Here is an 18,907-nt window from a genome sequence, read left to right as displayed (position 1 = left end):
CCTAACCCTAACCTTTTTTTTTTTTTTTTCCCTAACCCTAACCCTAACCCTAACCCTAAAACCCTAACCCTAACCCTAACCCTAACCCTAACCCTAACCCTAACCCTAACCCTAACCTTAACCCTAACCCTAACCCTAACCCTAACCCTAACCCTAACCCTAACCCTAACCCTAACCCTAGCCCTAGCCCTAACCCTAACCCTAACCCTAACCCTAACCCTAGCCCTAGCCCTAGCCCTAACCCTAACCCTAACCCTAACCCTAACCCTAACCCTAACCCTAACCCTAACCCTAACAAGTCGGATTCTGTTCTGAGGAATCTAAACATCCCAGGAGAAAAGACACACACATCTAAGGTCCCCAGGAAAAGGTTCTCATGCCAAACTGCACACTCTGAAGCCCCTTTGAGGCAAAACTGCCCATGAATGCAACTGACTTTAAACCTAAATGCACCTTGGGGCTTCCCCAACTGTTGAAAATCTCCACAAAGCACAGAGAGACTCAGATAATCAGAATCAAAAAGAAAAGGTGAAACACACCGGGTAGGACTGCAGGGAGTTGAGAAACTCAATAAGCAGGTTAATTACAATAGATGATAGGTGGACATAGGAGACAGTTGATATCAACCTTATTCTACATTTAGTGCGAGGTTACAACACACTAATAGAACTTAGAAAAACACAGAGCATTACAACAAATGATATAATGGCCTGTAGTGGAGAAGACAGAGTGGAGGACATCTCTCAAAATAAGGAGAAAACACAGATGTGGACAGATGTCCCTAAGGGTTAAAAAGGAATACCTGAGTTCATCCGCAAGCATCCCTCCTTGGGGGTGTCTGGAACGCAGCTGTGCCAGGATGAAGGAGTGAACGGTGTCAGGGGAAGAGATCAGGGAGGTGGGTTCTGGGGCCCAGGTGAGGTCTGGTGTCCCCAAAGGACCTAGCACCTGGGATGGGGCACAGAGGCCCCCGGGAGCTGCTTCCAAGGAAAAGCTGGGATCGATGCCCACCCAGCAGGTGAGTTTGTTGGAGAGCGGGGAGGGGTGAACTAGAGGTACATGGAGAGGCAGAGGGTGGGGTTTAAGTTCATTTCTAGAGCAGGGGCAGAAGAGGGCATGGATATTTAAATAGTGATTTAACCGAATTTACTGAGCACCCAGATCAGGAGGATGGGGAAGTAGCTGGGGGAGTCATCGCAGTGGCCTCCAGACTGCTTCAGATATCGGACATCTCATCTTAAGGCCCCGGCACAGCCAAGTACACCTGCTACTTGGCAATGCAAAGTATTTAATATCAGATCAGGCGCCTCAAACAGCTGAAGTTATGTGAAGCTGGCATGTCTCCCTGGGAGCAGCTCTGTGCAGGGAGGGCCCCTGCTCTTCCTCCCAGGTGCCCAGGTGTCCCTGGTGCTGTTTTCATTTAAAAGTATGTGGAAAAAAAGGAAGGAGAATAAGGAAGAAAACACAATGCAGAAATCTTCTTAATGCAGGTCGGATTTATTCTCATCATTGCTTTATTCATTTTTTTAAATTTTTTAACCTAAAAGTCACTTAGGAATCTGGAGCCTTTTAGCTTTTTGCTGTGTTGAGCCAGCTGGGAGAGTGCTCTCTGGAGATGCCCACAGCGTAGCTGCACTGACAAAGGACATGCATGCTCCTGGAGTGTGACCTGGAAAGCATTTCTGTGGCAGGCACCATGGCCGGCTCCGTGGCAGGCACCATGGCAGGCACCGTGGCAGGCACCATGGCAGGCACCGTGGCAGGCACCGTGGCAGGCTCCGTGGCAGGCTCCGTGGCAGGCACCGTGGCAGGCACCGTGGCAGGCACCGTGGCAGGCACCGTGGCAGGCTCCATGGCAGGCACCATGGCAGGCTCCATGGCAGGCACCGTGGCAGGCACCGTGGCAGGCACCGTGGCAGGCTCCGTGGCAGGCACTGTGGCAGGCACCGTGGCAGGCTCCGTGGCAGGCACCGTGGCAGGCTCCATGGCAGGCACCATGGCAGGCTCCGTGGCAGGCACCATGGCAGGCTCCGTGGCAGGCTCTGTGGCAGGCTCCCTGGCAGGCTGGGTTTCACTTAACACACTTGCTGCTGCATCTTCCCTCCACAGTGTCTCCCCCCGGGCTTTGGGGCACAGACTGCCATGGAGACAGTGAGGTGCCCAGACCCAGGATCAAGGCAAGAGAAGGCATTTCAGAAACTGGCAACACAGCTTTCCCTGTTCAGAGTGAAAGAAGGGGCAATGTGGCCCTGTCGTTCCTGGAGACCCTCCCATGCTGGGGAAGCGTTTGCAGCAGAAGTTCCAGGTCATCTCTAGGAGAAGGCCGGTCCTTGGGAGTTTGTGCTCTCTCTCTCTCTCTCTCTCTCTCTCTCTCTCTCTCTCTCTCTCTCTCTCTCTCTCTCTCTCTCTCGCTCTCTCTCTCTGTTGGCCTAGAGGTTGATCAATTTCATCAATCTATTAAACAACCAGGTTTTCAATTCACTGATTTTTCTCTGTTATTTTTCCATGTCCCATTTCGGTAATTTCTGCTCTTATTTTTATGATTTCCTTATCATTATTTTGAATTTAACTTGCTCTACACATCCAGTAGCGATGGGACTCCTCACTCCACAGTGAGCTTCCTCAAGTCAACAAGCCTGTGAATTCCCAGGGTCACAGCTGGAGGGGGCAGGCTCAGTGGGCGGGGGAGACCCAGGAAAGATGCCACAGCCTGCAGGTCTGACCCAACGCAGCCAGTTTCTCCCTTTGTTCATTTCTGCTGCCTTCACTTAGTGTCTTTCATAACTTTATCTGCTGTGTCACCGACTTCATCATTTTACAGCTACACAATGTGCCACCTGTAGATGTTTTTAACGCCTCAAAAGATTGATTTCATTAGACTCAAAGCCTCTGTAAATTATGTGAATTCAATCGTTAGGCCCACGTTTTCCATTTTTGTCCAAATTTATTTTTCCATGTGGTTCTATATACTAGGTATTTTGACAATTCAACTAAATTACAAAAACATCCAATTAGTAAAACTAATAAATTTACATTACCTTTTCGTTTTAAGAAAAATAGCATCACTTATGTATTAATTAATGAATGTTCTCATTTCGTTAGTCTTTACATCTGTGAAGCTTCTTCTCCGGTTCATTTGCCATTGGAGCAATAGCCTACTGAGGCACTAGCCCAGATCTGAAGGCGCTTCATCCACATGCCACAGGTGGTGAGGATGTAACTTGGAATTCTGGCTAACGTTCTCATGAGACAACGCTCAGTGTCACCACAGACTCTGGGAAAAGCACATGGCAAGTGGAAGACTGAATTCTAAAGAGAAGGAATTAATTCTCAATTTCCATCGCAATGGCCTTCCCCAAATCCCCAGCCAAATAGACCACATGCAGAAATAAATGTACATATATTTTCCTTTCTTTTCTTACTTGCAAGAAGCTACTTGAGTTTGTCTACCAGCAAGTTGCCAGCTAGTCACTGTCCATTTTCTTGTATCATCAAACAATGATATCAAATAGAGCCAGGCAGACAATTCCTGTAATCACACAAAGTCTCCAGCTTTCTGATTCCATTGCATGTGGCTCCAGCTCCCACTGTCCATGGATAAATAGAACCAGGCAGGCAATTCCTGTAATCACACAATGCTTCCAGCTTTGAGATTCCATTGTGTGTGGTTCCATCTCCCACTGTCTGTGGACGCTCCATCACTCCCCATGGAGCCTCCTCTGTCCACGCTGAGCAGAGCCTTTGCTGGTAACTGAAGCACCCAGGAGGATGGGTCACTGCACGCTCCAGATGCCCAGCTTGCAAAACAAGACACGTGGGAGCCCCCACCAGGGAAGACTTTGGTCTTCTCTCTTCTTTGGGGTGCAAGAGAATGAGACAGACAAGCACGTGGGGGTGCCAGGACATCCTGGCCAGTGGGGGGATGTCAGAGACAGACAAGCATGTGGGGGTGCCAGGACATCCTGGCCAGTGGGGGGATGTCATACAGTGGCTGCCTGTGCCACGCTGGCTGCTGAATACATGTCACCCTGGACACAGGCATGCCAGTGTGGGGTGGGACATGTGAGAGTCACAGGCCTTAGCCCTGGTCACGTGGACATGGATCCAGTGGTAACTCTCACCTTTGCAGCTGAATCTCTTGTGTGATAATCCACATATTTGCCAAAACTATAGTGGTTCACTCCCTATTTTCCATAGTAGCCTCAGATTAGAGCAGTGGGATAATTTCCTACTCTGAATGGCTGGTTCCCCGTGCCCACCAGATAGCTCAGTCCACCAAGACCTCATCCAGTCCAGAGGAAGCTGATCCCATTGAAGATAGCAGACAGCCTGCCAGTGTACTCCCCTCCTCCCCTGGATCTCAGAGACTTCCCTGGATGGCAAGGAGTCCCATCCTACATCCCCTCCTCTGCAGAGCAGCCTCCATCATCCCTCCACCTTCAGCGGGAGACCCCCAGACACTGGCTCACCTCTGAGCAGCCACAGCACCCCTGCCTGTTACAGATTTAATCATTTAATTATGTCCTACCTCGAAAAAGCACTTAGGTCTCAGAGAAGGGGCTCATAGCTTCAGTCAGGGATCCAGGAATTCCTCAAATTAGTGTTTTATCAAGAAACATTTTAGTGTGTAGGTGGAATGAGTGTATAAACTAACATAAAGGAAAATGCTTAAAATACCAAACCATCATCTGAAGGGATGGATAAGATCTGGATTTCTGGTAAAAGTCATTCTCTCCAGACTTTTACTTTCCATGTGGAAGAAAATCACAGGAACCACTAACATGTGTAGAGTGATTTACTTACAGCTAAACTTGAGTTTAAGGAACTTTTTCATAATTTATGCATCACTAACCCCAGCCCTAACACAGTTCTGCACACTGTGTGCTGCCCATCGTACTCTACTCAACAACTCCCTTCCTGCTTCCACCATACAGCTTAAGCCACCCCCCTCCTTTCTTCTTACAACCTCAATCAGAAGCTCATGTTTTGGTCTCTGGTTTTCCCCCAGGGCACATTTTAATAAACTTCTGCAGTGAGGTGTATCATACTATCTTGAAATTATTTGCCTGCATGTCTAGCCTGACCCACCATCTCCACCAGCGAGTGAGTTACACAAGGTGAGAAACCACATTTTATTCATCTTTATGACTCTAGTACTTGGCATCAGGAAAGAACATAAGATAGGTTTATAGAATTTATTAATTTTGATTAGTTTGTCATTTTTATCTCAGTGGTTTAAAGCACAATAAAAAAAATAGCCATAGACATAAGGTGTGCCTTTACAGATTCATCCTGAGTGGCTCCGAGTCTTTGGGAAGCCACTTAGCTTTTCTGAGATCCAAATTACTCATGTGTGAAAGGATAAGGAGATCTACTTGACCAACTTTACCCACTTCGTGGGAGAGGGTGATAAACAATCCTAAAAATAACAATCAGCATGAAGTTTCCAAAATCATACTTTCACATTTCTAAAAACTACTCATTTAAAAAATACCTTCATGAACAAGTTATTTTATACTGGCAAAAAAATGAGGCCTAAATAGCATGTCGGTAAAAGCTCTTTTTAAATTGTAAAGCATACATGTGAAATAACATGGCTTTTAGTTTCTATTATAATAACTATAACCAGGTTTCTTCTTGGATGTTGTGGGCTCCTGGCCTCCAACTTCTTAAAAGAACAAGCAATGGGACCACTTCAGCTGCACCATATGCATGCAAAGTTAAATTTTGGACCAAAAACAGTGTTGCAGGAAGGTGATTTTATTTAGGTAGAGAAAAGAGAAGGAAAGGAGAAGAGAAATGCTTCCATAAAGAGTGTGGAAGGGGATTCCAGAAAAGAAATCCCAGAGGGGCCTCCACCGTGTGGGAGGGGATTCTAGAAAGTTGGAAATCTGGTGCAGGGGAGGGAGCATGGACTTTTATCCTGGGAGAAACCCCCACCTTCTCCGAGACCCTGGGCCAATGAAAGGAGTTCCTTAGAACTTCCACTGGAGTGACTGACTTTTAGTTTCTTCCGGTGCCCACAAAATTCAAACATAAGCCATTGAATCTCCCAGATGGAGAGAGATGGGAGGGGATCATGATGCTGGGAAATTCTTGCCCTTAAAGCTACATCCCCTCATGGACCCAGAAAGAGAACACAGTCCCTCATAACCACCTGGCACAACTCAAAAGATCAGTGTAGCCTGCAGAGAGAAGAGCCTGTTTCCAGGGCTCATAACGCATTGAAGAGTAGAAGGTAATTTTATTTTCATTAATTTAATGAAAAGAAAATGATACTTCCTTCTGGCTTCCTCTACTTCAGCTTTTTTATGAGGAAATAAAACATCTTACAAGGTGCATGGAACTTAAATTTTTAAGACACTTCCACATCCATTATGTCTTTTAATTCTCAGGACCATCCCCACTTTGCAGATCAAAAATTCATTCTTCAGAACTGGGAGTGACTTGCATCAGACCTTCCAGCAAGCGAGAGGGAGTTGGACTTCAAACGGAGGTCCTCAGATGGCAAGTTTTCCATCTTTCCATCAGACCAAAATCCCATAGTATTAGAGTATTTCAGATCATTCTAATATCTTTAGAGATTAAGAAGCAGCGACTAAGAGATTCCAAGTGATCTAAGATAACACAATTAAGGAGAGTGTTAGAAACCCAGAACCCCCACTTGCCCCAGTCCCTAAATAACTATATGTTATCTTTCATGATATCCAGCCTCAAAGATGGCCCCCAGTGATTCCCACCTACCAGTATTCACATTCTTGTGTAATGAGAATGCTCACACTAGAGAGAGCTGACTTGTATAACCAATAGGATATTGTGAAAATGGCAATGTGTGACTTCTGAGGCTAGGTCTTAAGAGATTGCAGCTGTTTTCTTGCTCTCTTTAAATGTGTGCTCTGAGGGAAGGCAGACACAAGGTTGTGAGGACCCTCAAGGCACTCCAAAGCATTCTTGAATGTCCAAGGAATGAAGGCATCTTGCCAAGAGACAGTACTCTTTCCAGTCATGTAAATCAGCAATGGATCTTCTGGTCCCATTGGAAATTTCATTTAAATTTTCAGAGATTGCAGTCCTTGCCAACATCTTAACTAGAACTCCATGACAGACCCTAAGCCACAACCACAAGGCTAAATCACTCCTGAATTTCTGACACACAAACTGTGTTATAATAAGCATTTGTTGCTGTTTAAGTCACTTAGTTTTTGAGGAGATTCATTATGCAACAATAAATAATATTTTCTGTTATGGTCAGTAGGCTCTCCGAAGTGTATGCACATTCTCCTTTCTTCTCCTAATTTCAGACGTCCTTCCCTAAAACAGTTACAAATCCACTTTTCATCAGTTCCCTAAACTCCTTGTCAAGGATATTAATCAAATGAGAGAAGTTACTTCAATAACTTCTGATTCACTATAATCTTCACCCAGCTGCCCCAGGAGTTTTCCACCTTGTCCCAAGGCATTTCCTCACCATATGCTCATGTCTAAAGCCTGAGATTAGGTTGACTAGGTGGTGTGACTGTCACAGGCTCTAGATCTGCAGTCTTCTAAGGAACACCTAATAAGATCTGAGCTACACCTGGTTGAAAAATTGGGTCTAGAAATGATAGGATTGTGGGACTCAATTATACTTCTGTTTATTTAACAAAACTAACTCTCCTCCCCTTCCTCCATCCTATTTATGTATCAAAAGATTCCATGTCTCTCTTTCAATCCTTCTGCCATTCTCCTGTCCTGTATGATTTAACATACTTATTACTGAGAAACCAAAACCATAGCAACTGGTTAACTATAAATATGCTCATCCTCTTTAGAAATAATCTTTCTATAAATTAGAACCCTTTATTTTTCCAAATAAAAATAATTGTGAAACCACAAGTCCCCTTGACAAAGACCAGTCCATTTATGCAACTCCCAGGAACAAAATAAATCAAGGATGAAAATCCTGAACTCATCCCATGTCTGCTCTAGGAAAATCCATGATACCTGTCAAGAGGAAGGGAACAAGATGCCAGCCAGCCTATCAAGGCATTGCTTTCATTGCCAGCTTTATGGTCAGGAGCAAACATCATCAAGTTCTTTGCAGTGGGGATGAAGGGAAGAAGAGGGGCTGGCAACACCCTTTAGGATACCCTCTAAGATCCAGAGGGAAAACAGACATCACTCCCTCCAAAGCACAGTTGAGAACACTGCCCTAGTCAAGGGGGAGCCAGGAACTTAGTTAGGGCCTCTCTTATCTAGGGTGGGCCAACATCAATGCCATGGCAAGGGAGCATCTGGAAGTCTCAAAATAACCAGAACAGAGAAAGAGAACAGAAGTAACAGAGAAGGTTACCAGCATGTATTGTCCATCTATGGTGGGCCAGGTACTCTGAGTGATGGATACTTAGCATCTTATTTAAGTCTCCCAACTGCATAGTGGTTAAGAGTGTCTGCTTTGGTGGGAACCTGGCTTCAAACCCTCTTTCTGATTGTATGATACTGAGCAAGCCATTTGGCCTCTCTGAGCCTCAGTTTCCTTCCACGTAAAGCAGGGTAGTGGTTAGTATTGCCAGGAGATAGAGTTTACAAAATGAGTATCTTTAGTATCATTGAAGAAGAAATGAGATAATTGCAAGTGCAATTACCAAACTGTCCAGAGCATACAAATTACTCAGAGGATTTGATTAGATGCATATTCTTTATTTAATCAGAATTTCTAAGTACTTTGGGGTGCGGCCTGAAAGGCTACATTTCTTGCAAGCATCCAGGAAATGACAGTGCTGCTGGCCCAAGAACCACATTTTGGGTAGTGAGGCTATAAAACACTCATAACATTCAGTGATATTATTGGTGTTGGTATTTTAACATGATCTCCTAGCAAGAGCAGCAGAGCTGGTAAGTGGCAGAACCAGGGTACAAATTCAGGAATAACTCTCTTCCTCCTTCCTTATTTGCCTCTCAAAAGGAGCCAGATATGTTTGGAACAGGGATAAACAATGCCTTCATGGGGCCATTTCTTCAGTTATCTACCTGTCCAGTGACATCATGTGACATTTCCACCCTGACATCTCAAAGTCTCCAGAAAGTATGGCAGAGACATTACGAATTCACTGCATCCTCCATCATATACTCTTATACTGAGGACTTTGAGTTGCCAAGAAAACTTCTGTCAGCAAAGACAGATTCAATCAAAAGTGAAAACTGAGGCTTAATTCAGACTGCGCATGAGAGCGATCAACCAGGAGATGGGAGATTAACCCCCTGGGTCACATCCCAGGGACACAGATAGGCTGACTGTTCCATGTTCATTAGAATTAATTCACCACCATCTGCCTTGGGAATCACAGGGAGGAGCTTCTCCTCTAAGACTGAACAGGCCCTGAGACTTGGGCACAGGGCTTAAATCTCATTGCCTCTCAGTGAAGGGTTGGACCTGAAAAACAGGTATTTGCCTTTAGAGAGGGTATGATAAGGTTTCCAAGATGAGTCTGGCATTATTATTTTATACTTATGGTACCTATGAGGCAAGACCACTTCACATTTTTAAATTGATTTATCTTAAAAATGCAAGTAGTCAGGGGAAAAGAAAGCAGAGAGCAATTCTAAGAAAGAGAAAAAAGTGAGCAATCCTTACATCCAAAACCCTGACATAGGACACGTTAGAAAGTGCGTGCATTGGAGTTGCGTGTTGCTGCAGATACAGCAGCAGCTATTGTGAAGGTTTGAGGCCAAGGGACACACCTGCAAGCACAGCTAGTTTAAAATGGCACTAATAATAGTTACGACTGATAGCAGGTGCTATTCTGTTCCAGGCACGGTATTAAGCACTATAGATGCATTGTCATAGTCATCTCTCCAATAATCTTATGGAAGATGGCTCCGTTCTCCCTTTCTTACCAAGAATTGGAGTGATGGCAGTGCTACAACCAAATACACTTGTTTACAAGAATTAATCACTTGGTAGGAACAAGAGATTCAGCTACTAATCAGAGCACAGAATTTGAGAGAGAATACAGGACAAGAGAGAACAGAAGAGTCTTGCTGTTATTGGTCAACATCAAAGCACTATCACTGGGTCTTTTTAAGTTATATAAACCACTCAACAGAATACATGCGAGCTTTACTAGTAGGCAGCATGCTGAGAGTTCAAACCACTCCTTGATGTGGCTATGGTTCCTTAACAATGGGCCTCTCCTGTGTCCAATTATGGCCAAACCCATTTTGGGAAGACAGTGATGATGTGATGGAATTCTCACAGGTCATGGCATCCCAAAGCCTGAGTTTGCATCCAGGTAATAAATGTGTCCAGGGCACTTAGGGAAAGCAAATGACTTTTCTGATGCTGTATCCTCTTCTGTAAAATGGAGCAAATGCTACTTACTTTATAGAACTTATGACCTTCAGTGATGACTATTGGTGCTGGTATGTTACATAATCTCCCTAGAAAGAGCAGAACTGGTGAGTGGCAGAACTGAGGTACCAAATCAGGACTAACTCTCCCCCTCTTCTAGTTATCTACCAGCCCAGTGTCTTCCTGAGTGACATTTCAACCCTGACATCTCAAAGTCTCCAAGAAAGCAATTCCAGCAGAGATGTAATGGATTCACTGCATCCCCCATCACATTATCTCATAATAAGGACTTTCTGGGTCACTCAGAACTTGTCAGCCCTCTCTCACCACTCCTATTCAACATAGTATTGAAGTCCTGGCCAGGGCATTCAATTAGGAAAAGAGGAAGTCAAATTGTCTCTACTTGCAAGTGACATGATTGTACATTTAGAAGACCCTATTGTCTCAGCCCAAAATCTCCTTAAGCTGATAAGCAACGTCAGCAAAGTCTCAGGATACAAAATCAATATGCAAAAAACACAAGCATTCCTATGCACCCACAGTAGCCATCAGAGAGCTAAATCATGAGTGAACTCCCATTTACAATTGCTACAAAGAGAATAAAATACCTAAAAACACAACTAACAAGGGATATGAAGGATCTCTTCAAGAACTACAAACCACTGCTCAAGCAAAGACAGATTCAATCAAAAATGAAAAGTGAAGTTTAATTCAGCCTGAGAATGAAAATGGGCAAACAAAACGATGCTTGTGAAAATTACTTTACCCTGTGGCACAAATATTAAGGTTGTCCTTAGAGGAAAATAACGTTTTATCCTTTCTTTCCAAGAAATTCCCAGCCTCAAGCAGTGTTTAATTTTTAGTTCTTATTCAAAATAATTGCACATAACACATGAATCATCAGAGCATTTGCTTTCTGCAGGGTCATTTTTTCTCTTTCTCCCCTTTCCACTGGCAATGAGTCCTTTTGAAAACTAACAGTTCTCTGATCAGTTAGTTCTCCCCTTCATGCCTAACCAGAGGTTTTGTAGAAAGCAGGGAAACGTCTTCTTTCAGTACCTTGAGAAAGGAATGCTGACAAAGATAACTCAGAATCACAGGCCACTCGCTTAACACTGTTATGTCTGGCTTTTCATCATAGGCTCACATCAAAAATTTCAGGAGATAACCAAGCACATACTTCTGCACACATGCACACAAGCTATGCACCCACAGTGTGATGAGAAATTCCTGCCCTGCCCCTTGCTTCCTATTAAAGCAAAGTCTGTCACTAACAGCTGGAGGACAAATGTTACAAATAGAAAGCAAATGGTTGGAGGGGACGTTTACCTATGGTCATGGAACCAAGGCCTCGTTGACAAAGCAAAAGTAGAGCTAAGAATGGACTGAAGTGTTATCGACGTAAGAGGACTTTTAAACACTGGAACTCCCCCACCCTTCCACTGCTAACATGGTCTTGCCTCTGGGAGTATTGATCTCCACACTCTCAGGCAAAGTCTGTGAAAGAGACTGGCTAAAGAAAATGTGGCACATATACACCATGGAATACTATGCAGTCATAACAAAGGAACTTTTTTGAAGAGTATATCCAACTTCTTATCTTGCTATTCTGCCATTAATTTTGATTTGAAGTTCTTTTAACCTACCATCCATTTCCTTGCCAAGGAATTGCAAGCTTATTCACTGGTCTCATCATACTAGCCGCGAACAAGCCCACATGAATGTCACTGAGTGGCCAGCATGTCTGTGAAGAGCAGAAACTTACAGCTAAGGCCAGCTAGTAAGTACCCGATGCCCACTCTATAGAGGACTCCACACTCAAGACAGGGTAAGCAAATGCCAGGCTGCATCTCCAGTTATCCCCCCCCAAAAAAAAAGTAACCCCGCCAGGAAACATGTGTGTGTACACACCCAAGTACATGCACACAGCTACATGCAACAGGGAAAGGCTGGGAAGGAACCAAATCCACCTCTGAACACCACTTACTTCTGAGGAAAAGGCAGGTGAGGATGACTACCAGCATTCCTCACCTTTTCAACTGGTGAGCTTCTGTCAATTTTGGCTTTTTGTTTTTTATAAAGGCAATTTGCACTCCTTGGGTGATCACACAAGCCCTGCAAAACTGAACCATCAACAACCACCTTCCCATGAGGCCAAACAATGGCTACTGGCCTCCAGGGGTATAGGAGTCCAGGCCAAATCCATGCCACAGATTCCTAGTGAAACCAGCACATATCCAAGGACCTTTCCCCCACCTGGGTCATGTGCCCAGTCACAAATATGCCTGTGCTTGCTCCCCTAAGACAGAGACTCCCTTTTATTACAGTTGCAATGAGGTATAGGGAGATCTGATGCTGTCCTGTACAGTTGGATGTTAATCTGATGTGGTGCTGTCGGAGAAGCTTGCCTGAGTCAGGTGCGTTCTCAGCACATAATGTATGCTGTCCCTTCAAGTTGCAGGAGTCCCAGAAGGCAAGTGCTGCTGCAACCCCCATTTACTGGTGAGCAGAGGTCAGGTGAACCGCAGCCGGCCAAGCAGCTGCTAAGTGGCCCACAGGCCGGATCTGCATCTCACTTGCAGAGTCTTCCTGGCTGCAGGGGCTGCCCTGGAGACTCATCCTACCTCCTCCTCTTCCCTCCACAACTATGCCAGCTTCTATCCACAGCTGCACTCCAGGTGGGGAACACCTATGGATGCACCAGGGTGCAACTACTCAAAGACTCCAGCGTGCAGAAGGGCCCCTGCTCCAGGTCGTTCCCATATCCAAGCCCAAGCTGATCTAGGGCTCAAGCAAATCCAAGCCTCCCTGAATTCCCTGCTGAGACCAAGCCAAGTCCTAGGACCCTGCTACGCTGGCTAGATGCTGGTTCCAGATGCTGCTACCTCCGTGGCCCCTGTCTGTACAGTTCTGAAGTCCTACAAGAATATCGAGATCCTAAGCTGACTCTCACCCAAGGAAGTAAACAACTAGGGGCCAGGGGCTGCCAGGGGTAGAGAACATACCCAGACAGGTACTGCTGGCTTCAGTCTTAATGTCCTTCCCCTACTATTCACCATGCTTTCCAGGCTGGAAGGGGGACTCCAGAAACTTCGGAAACCCAAGCCAGTAGCTAGCGTATGGATACAATGCCTGAAGGAGCACCACTCCTAACCATAACACCCTCAGGTGGAACCAGGAAATTGGGAAATATGTGGGTACCAAGCCCGACCCCTACTTAGACTCAGGTGGGAATTGCAGCAGTGACTTGCGCCTCTGCCACTCCGGCTGTCCCACTACTGTTACAGGAGGAAGGCACATCTGAGCCCATGCTCCAGTGGAGACACCAGGTGTGAGCAGGTTCCGGTGGTGGCTGCCGCTGAACCTTCCCAACTGGGTCCATACAAGGTCATCTCAGGTGGGTGTGTGCCTGGGCAGGGCTGGGCAAGGACACCCTTCAAAGGGTGAAAGCCACTGAAGAGAGCTGTCAGAGAGGTCCCTTTTCCTGCTCCTGGAAGCTTCTTTCAAGATGAGGTACTATCCTCTTTGCCTGGCCTCATTTGCCCCCAGTAGCCCATTGTCAACATTCAGACAATAAAAAGAGGAGCCTCACCTGTTTTCCCTGACACATCTGAGGCAGGTGGGTATGCCCAGGGGCCCTGGGGTGAAACCCGTACATCTACCCACCCCAGGCTAGACTGCCTTCATCTTGTCTGTTTGATATGGCAGGTGAAGGAGAATTACCCAAGAGGTCATCACACAGGCCATGGACAAGTTCTACAAGAGCCAGGTAGAAGAGCAGTATCCTGGCATGCTGCCCAGCACCCGGCTCACACACACCTCATTTGACAGCTTCCTCGAAGCAGACCTTGAAAGTCCAGGCTTCCTGAGAAGCCTGGGGAGGAGACCCTGCCAGGCTAAAGAACCTACCCCCAAAGGTGCCACCCTCACCAGTCTCATCCTGACAATCTTGGATTATTATTGCCCTGAAGTTTTGGAGTGGGGGACAGACAGGAGAGTGCCCATCAGCCCTCCAGACTGGGGCAGCTCAGACCTCCATGCAGGCATTTTTTTCCTCACTGGTTGCCAGTGGGGAAAACAGCACTTGTGAGCACCTGCCTGTCTTCCCAGGCCCTGTTCAGAAACCCCACCTGTGCCTTTGGAGAGAGACTACCCCAAGCATACAGGTCAGCAACTGCATCTATGGCCTTCAGGATGTGCTCCACTTCCATAGGGGGTTCACTGCATGTGAGTATATGGTGGGCTCAATTCCTGCCCAGTAGCCCCTGCCAGATACCCCATGCCCACCTCATTAAGAGAATAAGGCCACACAGACACACCCAGACCGTTATGGTGAGGGGGTGGCTGGGGCCCTACTTGCCCACACTTCATTGCTGCTTCAGGGCCAACTGTCCGACCACATTCCTGCCCTGAGATGATACATTGGGGACATCATCCACTGGGGTCACTGACCACTTATAAAGTTTCAGAAACAGAGGCCCAGCTGGTCCCCCGGAAATTCAGTACATGGGATAAGCCAAGGCTTGCCTTCAGAAATGGGTTTCACATGAAGTAGCTGCCCAAGGCCCAGGCCAGCCCCAAGTTTGCATGAAGCCTGCTACCATGTCCACAGCCCATGCCGCCCCCTCCAGGAGCCACTGGACTGCTTGCTCCTGGGAGGTGAGAAGCCCAAGACAGCTGCAGCCTTGCAGGACCACTATGCCCATCTGGAAGCAGTACCCAGAGGGCCTATAGTAAGAAGCTGGAGGTGAACCCAGATGCTATGAAAGTGCTTTATTAGGCCAGACTACTTACTATGAAAATGCTTTAAAATGCAGCAGGAGGAGATAAAAGACTCAAAGACGTACATAGTGACCATGGCGATCAGAACACACTAAAGAATCCACACTGCTTCGCCCTTTACCTAGAAAAGGAAGCTTCTAGGCTACCTCCTCCTCCTCCTCAGCACACTCCTCAAACTCCTCCTCCTCAGCTGTGGCGTCTTGGTATTGCTGGTATTCTGACACCAGGTCATTAACGTTGCTCTCGGCCTCGGTGAACTCCATCTCATCCATGCCCTCGCCCGTGTACCAGTGCAGGAAGGCCTTGCGCCTGAACATAGCTGTAAACTGTACAGAGACGCGGTTGAAGAGCTCTTGGATCGCTGTGTTGTTACCAATGAAGGTGGCCGACATTTTTAGCCCCCGGGGTGGGATGTCACAGACGGCTGTTTTCACGTTGTGAGGGAGCCATTCAGCAAAGTAGCTGCTGTTCTTATTCTGAATGTTGAACATTTGCTCATCCACCTCCCTCATGGACATGCGACCTCTGAAAATGGCAGCCACAGTTAGGTAGCGGCCATGACAGGGGTCACAGGCGGCCATCATATTCTTAGCATCGAAGAGTTGCTGAGTGAGCTCAGCCACGGTCAGGGCCCGGTATTGCTGGCTGCCCCGACTGGTCAGCGGGGCAAAGCCGGGCATGAAGAAGTGCAGTCGGGGAAATGGAACCATGTTCACTGCCAGCTTCCGCAGGTCCGCATTCAGCTGGCCCGGGAAGCGCAGGCACGTGGTGACCCCACTCATGGTAGCAGACACCAGGTGATTCAGGTCACCGTAGGTGGGTGTGGTCAGTTTTAAGGTCCTGGAACAGATGTTATAGAGCGCTTCATTATCAATGCAGAACGTCTCGTCTGCATTTTCTATCAGCTGGTGAACGGAGAGGGTGGCATTATACGGCTCCACCACGGTGTCTGACACCTTGGGCGAGGGCAGGACACTGAATGTGTTTATAATCCTGTCTGGGTACTCCTCGCGAATTTTGCCCGTGAGAAGGGTACCCATCCCAGACCCAGTCCCCCCACCCAGGGAGTGGGTCAGCTGGAAACCCTGCAGGCAATCACAGCTCTCAGCTTCTTTTCTCACAACATCCATCACCGACTCCATCAGCTCCGCGCCTTCCGTGTAGTATCCCTTGGCCCAGTTGTTCCCGGCCCCACACTGACCTGTAAGGTAGTTCAGTCAGTCACTCGATGGCCAGGTATATGGTCATCAGTGGTCACCACCACAATGCAAAAAGCACCATTCACCCTGCAGGTGGAGCAAATGAAACCCTCTCCCCTAAAGTTACAGGACAGCAGTCTTGCTTGTGAGACCCTAGATCAGGGGCCAAACCTGAGACTACTTAACAGACTCGCTGCAGGTGACTCCTGACCATTCCCAGGGAAGGTCATGGTCACCACCCCAGCTCAGCTCCCTGCAGGGAGGTTACATCAGCAACTCCTCACTTTGAGAGGACAGCTGGGCTCCTCCCAAAGCCCGTTTAGGAGAGGGAGATTGAGTAACTCAGAGGATGGGAGGGTGTTCAAGGACCCCGGTTCCACAGTTCCCACAGAGATGACCTTGGGGCACTCACTGACTTTGAGCTGCCCTGGCTAAGAAGTTGCACCCCGGTCCTCATCCACAGCTCACCAAAGATGAAGTTGTCTGGCCTGAAGATCTTCCCGAAGGGCCCTGAGCGCACAGAGTCCATGGTGCCTGGCTCCAGATCCACGAGCACAGCACGGGCCACATACCTGCCACCTGAATGGAACAGGAGGGCATCAGTGAGGAGAGGGCTGCCATTTCCAGGAGGGTGGTTGGGGAAAGACTGGGGTCTCACCACTAGCCTCGTTGTAGTACACATTGATGCGTTCCAGCTGCAGGTCACTGTCCCCGTGGTAGGTGCCAGCAGGGTCAATGCCATGTTCATCAGAGATCACCTCCCAGAACTGTGAGAGATGCAAGAGGCCAGACAGGCCAGGGCTGAGTCATGGAGCTCAGGGAGCTGGAGTTGCCCCAGCCCCTCTGCGACTTCCATCCCCACTCTCAGGTCACTGGGTCCCCTTGGGGTTCTTGCTGGCAGCTTTGCTAGCCACCCAACTCGACCACATCCTGGGCAGGGAGTCCAGGGACCACAATGCAGAGGTGCCACCCCTTCCACTACCAACATCTTCACCAGCCACCCTGCAGGCCTGAGATGGGCCCTCAGAACCCCGATTGCCAACCTTTGCACCTATCTGGTTCCCGCACTGTCCAGTTTGGGTGAGCACAATCTCCCTCATAGCCAAGGCAGGACTAGAGCAGCAGAAAAAACGCAAGAAGGAGAAACAATCACAGAAGTGACTCAGCTACCAATGCTTAAATAGCCCCGTGACCACCTCCCCCAGCCTTGGATCGGGCTCCCAGAATAAGAAACAGCTTTACTTTTACACAGGTGGGCCCATCTATGAATCCCTTGGAGTTTAACGTCTATTGGAGAGCTCAGGTAGCCTTTCTGTGGTCCTTTCCATGTTGGGGAAAGCTTGTTAACTGGAGAAGTTCCTCCCATGTCTTTAGTGAGAGTAAATCCCTAACTGAGCTGAAACTGAATTTTCCTTCCATGTGGGAGGGAAAGCCTTTTGTTTCCATATTCACAGAGTGCCTTTGCACTTGTCCTAGATTGATAACATACTTTTGTAATTGACAAGTCCTTTCATTTGAGGAGATCTGTGGTTAGGAAAGGCTTTCTGTATGCCAGCTCAACAGGACCTAATTATAAGATTTCCTTTGGAGCAACTCAAACCCATAGTAAGCTATGGGTGTTAGAGCTAGTCAGGCCTCTGACTTCGCTAGTCTTCTTTAGAATTTGATGAGTTCTTTCACCTTTCGAGAGGACTGCCGTCTCCACACAGAATGAAGGTGATACTTGATTCCTAAAGCTGAGAATAGGTGTTGGGATAAGGCTGCTGTGACAGATGAGCCATTGTCACTTTGCAGGCTTTTAGATGATCCAAACCAAGGAATTATATCTTCTGGTAAACACTTTTCAGATAGCGTGGGGAACGCCTTGATCTAACCAGTGAAGGTATCAGTAAGCATTAGCAAACATTTGAATTTCCTGCAGAAAGGTGCCTGAGTAAATTAGAGTTTTCAGTCCTCACCTGGAGAGGTTTCTCAATGTTGGACAGGTTAAACTAGAGGAGGAGAAAATTACTGGCTGTTTGGTTTATTTCAGGCACAGAGCTCAGGGCAGAGTCACCTGTTTTAGTGTCTTGAAAAGATTTATTGCCATAATCTGATGAGACATGAACTGAAACAAAGAATCTCTTCTAGGGTGAAAAGAATCATGTAAGTGCTTAATTATTTTCCTATGATGAGTATTTGGCATTAGTAATGTATTACCATGAGTCAGCCAGCTGGAGGGGTTCTGGGCTAAACTGCAATCCCTGGTGCATTTTTGTTCTTCTTCGGAGTATTCTGGCCCAGCTCTAGGTATGCTGACCAGCATGCCCATCAGCTTCACTGCAGTGACCCTGGCTGCCACATCTGCAAGGGCATTTTATTTAACATGGTCAATCTCTCTTTTGGTGTCCTCTGAAATGAATTACAGTCACTTTTCTTTGGCAGCCAAGTGGCATTCTAACAAGCTCAAAATCTGAGTGATGTTTTATGGAAAAGCCCTCTGTGGTCAGGAGTCCCTACCCATTCCAAACTGCAGCATAAGCATGAAGCACCACAAAAATCATACTTAGAATCAGTGTAAATGTTAACTTTTAAATCCTTTCCCGACCGCAGTGCT

General features: G+C 47.0%; 1 protein-coding gene across 1 annotated transcript; it reads right to left on the bottom strand.

Moving 5' to 3' along the window:
- Window positions 1-8,663: 8,663 nt before the first annotated feature.
- LOC100389230 (tubulin beta-8 chain) lies at window positions 8,664-17,464 on the bottom strand. The gene is made up of 4 exons (XM_002758067.5): window positions 17,355-17,464; window positions 16,970-17,078; window positions 16,780-16,890; window positions 8,664-16,313 (listed from the first exon to the last, which is right to left on the bottom strand). The coding sequence occupies exons 1-4, from the start codon at window positions 17,409-17,411 to the stop codon at window positions 15,250-15,252; spliced, it is 1,341 nt and encodes a 446-aa protein (XP_002758113.1). The 5' UTR covers window positions 17,412-17,464; the 3' UTR covers window positions 8,664-15,249.
- Between the last annotated feature and the right edge of the window lie 1,443 nt (window positions 17,465-18,907).

Source organism: Callithrix jacchus, chromosome 14 (genome assembly GCF_049354715.1).
Source record: "Callithrix jacchus isolate 240 chromosome 14, calJac240_pri, whole genome shotgun sequence".
In the NCBI taxonomy this organism is placed as follows: Eukaryota; Metazoa; Chordata; class Mammalia; order Primates; family Cebidae; genus Callithrix; species Callithrix jacchus.
This window is presented reverse-complemented; position numbering and strand designations above follow the sequence as displayed.

Coding starts and splice junctions, on each gene's coding strand:
- LOC100389230 (XM_002758067.5), bottom strand. CDS start 17,411: ATGAGGGAGATTGTGCTCACCCAAACTGGACAGTGCGGGAACCAGATA. Junction 17,079..17,354: donor GGAACCAGATAGGTGCAAAG/GTTGGCAATCGG, acceptor CATCTCTCACAG/TTCTGGGAGGTGATCTCTGA. Junction 16,314..16,779: donor GCCAGACAACTTCATCTTTG/GTGAGCTGTGGA, acceptor ACTACCTTACAG/GTCAGTGTGGGGCCGGGAAC.